The following is an 8,199-nucleotide window of genomic DNA, read 5'->3' on the forward strand; positions in this document are numbered from 1 at the left end:
ATTTCATATATTAGATACAGACACACTTTATTTTAGATGTATATCATCCAGAAGTCAATGTATATTCAGGAAATTGATTGAAATGTCGTTGCCAGTTGAGACAAATGGAGCAGGAAATGGCTTCCCGGTGTTTATGTCGCTGTCATTAACGCTCGCGTGTCGGCTCAATTTAACTATTTAAAACACAGTGTGAACATTTATCGTGAAATAAAACACGACGTTCAATGTACAAGGGTTTACTCACCTGCTCAGGTCACCGCTCCCATTAAACTATGACTGCGCAGTTTGTGTTGATTTGTTCGCTCTTCGCTCGCATAATTTCTCACTGGAAACCGCTCATAATTACTCCAAACTGTCGAACAACGCGTGATTTAAGGCAAAGAGTTCGCGTTTCTTTCACTGCAATGTGAATTTAAAGTGTTTCCCCGGCTCCGAGCCCTTTCTATTGTGAACAACAGAGGCTCGTTGAACCGGAGCTTCCACCTGTTCTGAGAATGACATCAAACGATGAGCCCGCTTCCGGTTAATAACTTCAGAATAAAAGTCGATGCAAATTATATTATATTATATGCATGAAAAAGATCATTCATATATCAAAATAATCTTTTCAATATAATTATTATTGATAATATATGTCTGACGTAAGTTTCAGGGAAGTTACTGTCTTCTTTTCCCTTTTTTTAACATAAAAACACTTTAATTTTTAAAGTTAAAGTAATTTTTTTTCACTTTAACTTTAAAAAACAACAACACATTTTTGATAGCTGTATAATTCAGAATCAATATAAACTAAAACAATTTTCCTTGGATGATTTTAGAAAATGAATGACTGGAGGAATAATAACAAAACAAACCCCACCCATCCTGGTGCATCTGGAAAATCCTCATTATGCCAGTGCAGTAAATTGTTTGTACCTGCAGAGGTCGCCATACACTGAAGTGTGTCTGTGTTGTTTTTCAATTTATAAAAAACACAACTGTCACAACATCCCATTTATTGTTTTCACAAATTTAGAGTCACATCAGGGACATTAATAACACACCACCACCACTACTTTACATAAAAAAATTATAGCCACTATTTAAAGGTTTTATGAGAAAATACACATTTTTTCTTATTAACATATCAAATTATTGGAGAGCGACTTGAATAAATATAATTCTATTGAAAAACGAAAGTGCAGATGTATTGTGTGTGTGTGTGAGTGTGAAAGAAATCTTTTGTAGGCTTTTTGGTGCAAAGCAGAAAGAAAATCTTTCCAGTATGATTTCGATTAAAAAAAGGAAAAGAATTGAACTGCACGATGCCAAATCTTGCTCCTAAGGTGCAGATGTTGCTGTGGGATTTAACCTGCAGAGTTCCTGAGAACAAACGTGAAATAACAGACAGTGAACTTTCAGACAGGAGCAAATAAAATAAGGAGGAAGGTGTGTTTCATTCAATAGTCCGACTCATCTGAAAGCTCCCCCTGCTGCGTCCAGTGCTGCTTCTTCTTCTTCTTCTTCCTCTTCCTCTCGCCCATCAGCATGGCAGCCAGCACGGTGATCACCACAGTGACGGTAATAATCAGCACAGTGACCGTTTCTGCGATGCACAACTCCGAGTCCACATCCATCAGCCTGTAGTCCTGGAGGACAGGCGGCGCCTCGCAGGTCAGGTTGTAGTAGTCGTCCAAGAAGAGCCTCTGGATGGTCCGGAGCTTCCGGAAAAGTCTCTGTAGGTCACACTCGCAGTTCCAGGGGTTCCTCTCCAGCAGGATGTGGGTGCTGTAAGTGTGGATGCTCTGGAACGTCTTAAAGGAGAGGGTGGACAGATGGTTGTTGGCCAGGTTCAGCAGAGTCAGGCTAACAAGTGGCTTGAAAACAGTTATCTCCATCTCTCTGATCTGGTTTCCGGCCAGGTTGAGGACCTCCAGGGAGCGCAGCATGGAGAAGATGCCGCTCTTCAGAGACGACAGCCGGTTGTCCTCCAGGTGGAGCTGCCGTAGGGTGCTCATGGAGGAGAATGACCTCACCTGGATGGTTTGAATGGCATTGCTAGTCAGGTTTAACCTCTGAAGGCCGTCCAGGTGTGTGAAGATCAGGGTGTCCAGGCTTGTCAGGCGGTTGTGGGAAAGCTGCAGCTCCCGCAGTGAAGTCAGGCCGACGGAGAAACCCTCGTTGAGGGTGGAGATCTGGTTCCAGCTCAGGTCGAGTTTCAGCAGGAACTCTAGCTGAGAGAAGCCGCCCTCCTCCACCACGCTGATATTGTTGTTCTGCAGCAGGAGGACCCTGAGTTTGCGGTTCTTGCTGAAGGAGCTTTTGGGGATGACGGAAATGTAGTTGTCGGACAGGTCGAGGAGCTCAGTGCCGGGAGCAACTCTGCTGGGCAGCTGAGTGAGGAGAGCCCTGGAGCAGATGGTGAACTTGAGATCTCCTCGACATTCGCAGCCCAGCTCACACCAGCTGCTGCGAGTCCTGCAGGAACCCTCCGTGAGCAGCAGCAGGAGGAACACAAACTCCTTCATGACGCCAACTTTTCTCTCTCTGAAAGCAAGCAGAACGAGGACTTGGTGACATTCTCACAGGGAACTTTGACATCAAAAAGTTCCCTGACTTTCGGCCAGACTCAACTCTGACTAACTGCTTTATATATATATATATATATATATATATATATATATATATATATATATATATATATATATACATGCATATATATATTCTCAAATTCTTCTAGCAGAAGCAAAACTTTTACAATAACTGCAAATACATCTCAAGATATTTTACATAACCACAGCTAAAGGCCAAACAGGAAGGCGTTTTTTTAATCACTAAATCTACACTGGACTATTTTTTGATTCGCTGTCGTGAGTAAAGACAAAATAAAAGACTACTTTAGGAGCAAATCAACTCTGCAGCTTTGTTCTTACCTGCTGCGGCTCCTGCGCTTCCGTCCGTTCCCCCGCTGATAGCTGTCAACATGCAGCCGCCAGTAGGTGGAAACTGGACATGATGGCAGCAGCTGGGGGCAGGGGAGGGTGGGCTGTCACTGCCCGGAACACCCGACGAGCGACACCACAAAGACAAAGTGATGGAAAGAGACACAGAGAGGAGGAGGAGGAGAGAGGAAGGGAGGGAGAGCTCGTCAATTATTCACCATACAGTGCTGTGGTTGTGCTGTGGGAGGGGAGGGGGGTGAGCACCGAGGGGGAGGTTTAAGAGATTGGTGCCAAACTGGGCCACAGAGCTGAGAATTAGAAGGTCTGGGCAGATTTGATTGATTGCAGGCGGGCGGTGATTATCTCAAACTTCTTTTTTTTTTAAAGATTTATTCATAGATTTTTATATTTAATCATAGATAAGGTTGTACCAAGAGTGACCAAAAATTTGATGATCAGGATCAGCATATGTGGCAGATTCTCTTCTCTTCAGAGTAAAATACACTTGTTTTGTAAACTGTTTACAACATACAATATTTGTTGTGTTTTATATCTAGCTATGGCTGGCCTTAAGACACTACTATGTGTATTGTTGTGTTAATTTGTGTCATTTACTGTCAGTAATTCATAATAACACTTTAAAAACGGAATTTTAAACAAGAAAAATAAGCCTAATTTCTTTGAAATTTGTCTCATTTTTTGCCTACAAATAAAAAATGATCTTGGAAAGCATGTTTTGCACTAGAAAATTAAACTTACTTTGTTTAAATAAGATATTGCAGCTTACTATAAGCTTTAATTACCAGCAATAAGCTAAAATGGTTTGATGAAATCCCAACTCCTGGTTTGTGTGTTCACTCCTGTATTACAGTAAGTATGTGCTGTAAAAGCAAAATTCACTGTCACAGAATGGTGCGTGTGTGCAAAATATAAGTCATTCTAAGGTATAACATTTTATAGTCAGCTTAATCAAGTAAAAATGACTTATTTTGGCCAGCTTAGTCTGGTTTTTGTCCTATTTTCTTCATTTTAAAGGCACATTATAGCCTGAAAATGGTGAGATTTTGCCACGCAAAACTTGCTTTACCCCACTGGCAGATACCTTTTTTTATTCAAACAAGAACATTTAAATCAACTTTATTTCAAATACAGGCTGTTTTTGCAGACATGTGATGAAAAATGACTTTCTATACTTAAATATTGTGACTTTAAAGTGTTTCCAGGATCTTATAACCAGGATTAGATCCATGTTTCTTGTGTGTGTTACCTTGACACGGTGTTTCCCTTGCATGGAAGACGCTGAATCCATAAGTGTTTAGTGGCGACAGATATCAGCCCAGATGTGCCATGATTTCCTCTCCTCTAAAGATAAAGTAGGGATGTATTGGATAGATGATGACGAGCAGACCTGTTGGTCACAGAGAGAGAGAGAGAAAGAAAGATTACACTAATACCATTCAAATCCGCGGCCCAGATAAACCACTCTCTGACACCGTGCACAGTCATTAATTGAGGAATCAGTGCTTGTACTGCACTTTCTTTAACCCACAATCTGCTTTTTAGGTTTATACTGAGTCAAACTCACCCACGTTTATTTATCAACAGTGTTTCAGAAAGAGCAGGCAGTGGAGTTTCTGTTTTTGTTTTGTAGTTTTCCCTAAAAAAGTAACATAAACAACATGAATTAGTTGGATTTGTTAACAGCTGTATCAGCTTTTTCTTTTGACAGACGTGCACGGCCTTCACTTCCTGCCTGCAGTCGGTATCAGTGATGATGGTACAGTAGTGTTTCCTCTCACAGATATTGGATGTCTGCGGGGCTCCAGTTTCAAAGCGGCCTTTGACTTGACCTGGATAATTGTCTCTGCATTAGAACGACTACAGTTTCCCTCCGAATGTACACTTCACTAAAGATTATTGCAGGAGGTTCTTTACAGGATCAACTTTCTAGAATAAGAACACAGACTCGGTTTGATCTGCTGCAGGTACATTTGAAGTCATTTGCTCAGCGCACAACCAGGTTTTTTTTCTAAAAAATAAAGTTTATGTCAAAAAGTGGGAGGAATGAAGCAGATTTTGTTGTGTTTGTTGTAGAAAAAAAGTTCAAAAAGCACCTTTTTGGCCTTATTTTATGTTTGTTTATATTGTGTTTTGTTTATAAAGGTTTTTACAACACTTAGATTTTTTTATTTCTGTATCGCTTATAAAATAAAAAAAATGAATAAATCAATATTTTTGATTATCCCTTTGTTTGACACTAAAAAATCTACCAATGAAACGAGAAATTTGAAAAAAACTAAACTAAACTAAAATGAGGCGAAAATAAACTGACTTCAAAAATATTTGATTGTATTCACATTTCACAATATAATTATGCCAAATCAGCATCTACTGCTACAAATATTAGTATCATACTGTCCAAGTTATTCTGTGGGTACTTATACTCTCTTTTAGTATAGCATAGTATACTATGTATACATAGTATAACAATTATTTTTTAAACTAATACTACTATTATATATAAAAGTACAACTGCTATTACCACCCCTGCTACTGCTACTACTTTACTGATAATGAATAGAATGTTTAAAGGATATTTGCAAACATGCTCAGTGCTGTGTGTGTGTGTGTGTTGGTGGGAGTGTTTCGTGGGTGTGTTTCCACTCGCCACGGGTGATGAGAGAGCAGGAAGGATTACAGTAAAGACAGAAACGCTGAGAGTTAAAGCACATAAAAGCTGCTCCAGTCTCCATGAAGACACTCACGGTTAATCCCTGTGCGCCGGGATTATACCTGCTGCTGGAAACAACATCAACGTCACTCTCTCTCTTCATATACAATAGTTTATTTATTAGTTGTGTCTTATTCTTTGTTCCACTGTGTTTGTTTTAAAGGGCTTTACAGATAACGTTGATTTGATATCACTCACTTAATAGTACTTTTGTTCTTTGAACGTTGTCGTCAAATTAGTATTAATAAGTATTAAGTCATTTTGTACTTTGAAATCGTTAAAATATTGCGGTTTGATACTGATATTTACTCCAATACTGTTATTTTAACACTTTTAAACTAAACATTTCAGCATGTTAGTACTCTTCACAAAATGGAAGACGGAGGGTTGCTGTACATAATTTCTCTTCGAAAACATGATGACATGTCATAAAAGTATTTCAATCTTGAGGAATTATACTAAATCTGCGTGTCTCAGTCATACGGAGAAAAAAACACAAATGGGGAAAACCTGCCTCCTCGGGCCAAAAGCATCTCTTAAATTACAAATCCTCTTACAGAAGTCATTTCGACACATGGATATTCAAAGTGTTTACATACTGACTTTAAGGGTGATCCATTACCTCACATTCTCATTTTTTTCTCTTAAAATGTAAAAGAAACAAAAGCTAATACTTACACAGTGTGAGTATTGAATAATGTTTACATACTGACTTTAAGGGTGATCCATTACCTCACATTCTCATTTTTTTCTCTTAAAATGTAAAAGAAACAAAAGCTAATACTTACACTGGAGGGGAAAACTCACCTCTGCCTTTAACTGGCTTTACTTTACAACTTTTATTCCATTTCTCTTTGTTGTTTGTGGATATTCACGCAGGGATTTGGCTGCAGCTTCCCCACGACCCTGATGTGGAGGATAAAGTGGTACAAAATGAATGAATGAATGATCGATCACTATTACGTGACCTTGTCTCACCTGTCTCTCAGCCCAGACAGCAGGTGTTGATGTGAGGCGTCATCATCAGTCAGGCACAGCAATCAAACTATAGTTTTCACTATCAACCAGCAGGGGGCAGAGCAGGCCTGTGTAGAAAGATAAACACGATGGAGCTGTGAAGTCCTTAAAGGTCATTTTCTAGAACATTGTTGACTCTCATCAAAGATTTAACTTCATTCGATCGTTTCTGTGCCTTTAAATAAAGAAAGGGACACTTTGTCTCTTGAATGCACTGAATCTTTATTTATGTGAAAACTGTTCAAACAGGTTATTATTCTTCTCGTGGTAAATGTAGCAACACAAGTAACAGTAGCACCAGGTGTGGAGATATTAGGTGTGGCAGTCAAAATAAAAAGAAAGATTTAAGTCATTTTTTTGTTGCCTCTGACATTATGAGAAATACAAGTTTACGTGTAATGAAACTTGTATTTGTCATTACTTGTCAATGACGTCTGTCCTGATTCACTTACAGACAACATGAGTGTGTCAGTGGTGGACTCGTACGTGTGCACAGACATGTGTGTGTCGCACTGTGCAGTGAGTGCAGACAGACGTGCTGACGAAGGTGAAGGCGACAGCCCTTTCTCGCTCCTCCTCAGATCCAACATGGCATCAGTGAGGTCACACCGTTTGAGGAGAGTCATCACATTTAAAAGAGTGTTATTAATAATTAATGTTATTATTATGTGATGGAAAACTGCTGAAAGAGCAGTTGACATATACACATATGTTCATATCCTGCACATACAATCTACTCATAATCTTTATTATTCTCATATAGTAATTGTAACCAAAATAAATAGTTCATAAGTTTTTGGCAATAAAACAAATCCTAATGTCATTAGACTTCCAGTCTAAAACCTGATCTGATGTGTCAGACATTAAACACACACACTGATACAGACTCCTCACAGAGTGTGAACCCATTTCTTTAAATAAACATCACGGCTGCTGTGACTATCATCATCATCATCATCATCACTGTGAGTGTTGTCCTGAGTGTCATCATCATCTCCATCCACATGACTGTTATCATATCATCTAGTTTGTGATAACTGCGTGTGAAGCCTGACGCCTCACAGGGCAGATCCAAAGGAAAAGGTCAGGTAAGGATCCCATTAAAAATATTCAGCACAACTGGAGGAGAAGTGCGGTACAGGATCAGGACCACATGCAAATACAGTGAAATAAGATACAAGCATTGACATTAATCTCCTGAATTAGCCATCCATTTTTCCATCTTCTACTGCTTTCTCCTCCACGTGAGTGTCACAGGGCGGGGCACTGTGCCAATCTCAGCTGACATAGGGCGATAGGCGGAGTCACACCCACAGGGACACATACATAGACAAACAGCCATTCACTCTCACACTCAATTCCAATTTATTTTTATTTCTCTATTTCTATTTTTCATTCTCTTCCGTTGTACGAGAAGAGACGACTCAGTGGTGGAAGGTGGTACTGCAGCTACTGCTCCTATACACGCTGAAAATAACGACGTGAACAATAATAATAAGTACTGTAGGGACTTTTATCAGGAGCTCTTGG

The 8,199-nt window shown here is 39.5% G+C and overlaps 2 protein-coding genes across 11 annotated transcripts in view; both read right to left on the reverse strand.

Moving 5' to 3' along the window:
* LOC122786838 (major facilitator superfamily domain-containing protein 6-like) overlaps positions 1 to 497 on the reverse strand; it is a 35,061-nt gene extending 34,564 nt beyond the window's left edge. For all 10 annotated transcript variants that reach the window (XM_044053348.1, XM_044053402.1, XM_044053363.1 and 7 more), the window contains exon 1: positions 245 to 497. The gene's annotated coding sequence lies outside the window, so the exon portion shown is untranslated. The remainder of the gene's footprint in view (positions 1 to 244) is intronic.
* Positions 498 to 978: 481 nt separating this feature from the next.
* Positions 979 to 7,625, reverse strand: LOC122761148 (leucine-rich repeat-containing protein 4C). The gene is made up of 6 exons (XM_044016339.1): positions 6,631 to 7,625; positions 6,460 to 6,558; positions 4,507 to 4,578; positions 4,189 to 4,329; positions 2,913 to 3,031; positions 979 to 2,526 (listed from the first exon to the last, which is right to left on the reverse strand). Exon 6 carries the CDS (start codon positions 2,505 to 2,507, stop codon positions 1,440 to 1,442), a length of 1,068 nt encoding a protein of 355 aa, XP_043872274.1. The 5' UTR covers positions 2,508 to 2,526; positions 2,913 to 3,031; positions 4,189 to 4,329; positions 4,507 to 4,578; positions 6,460 to 6,558; positions 6,631 to 7,625; the 3' UTR covers positions 979 to 1,439.
* Between the last annotated feature and the right edge of the window lie 574 nt (positions 7,626 to 8,199).

Source organism: Solea senegalensis, linkage group LG2, assembly GCF_019176455.1.
Source record: "Solea senegalensis isolate Sse05_10M linkage group LG2, IFAPA_SoseM_1, whole genome shotgun sequence".
Taxonomy (NCBI): domain Eukaryota; kingdom Metazoa; phylum Chordata; class Actinopteri; order Pleuronectiformes; family Soleidae; genus Solea; species Solea senegalensis.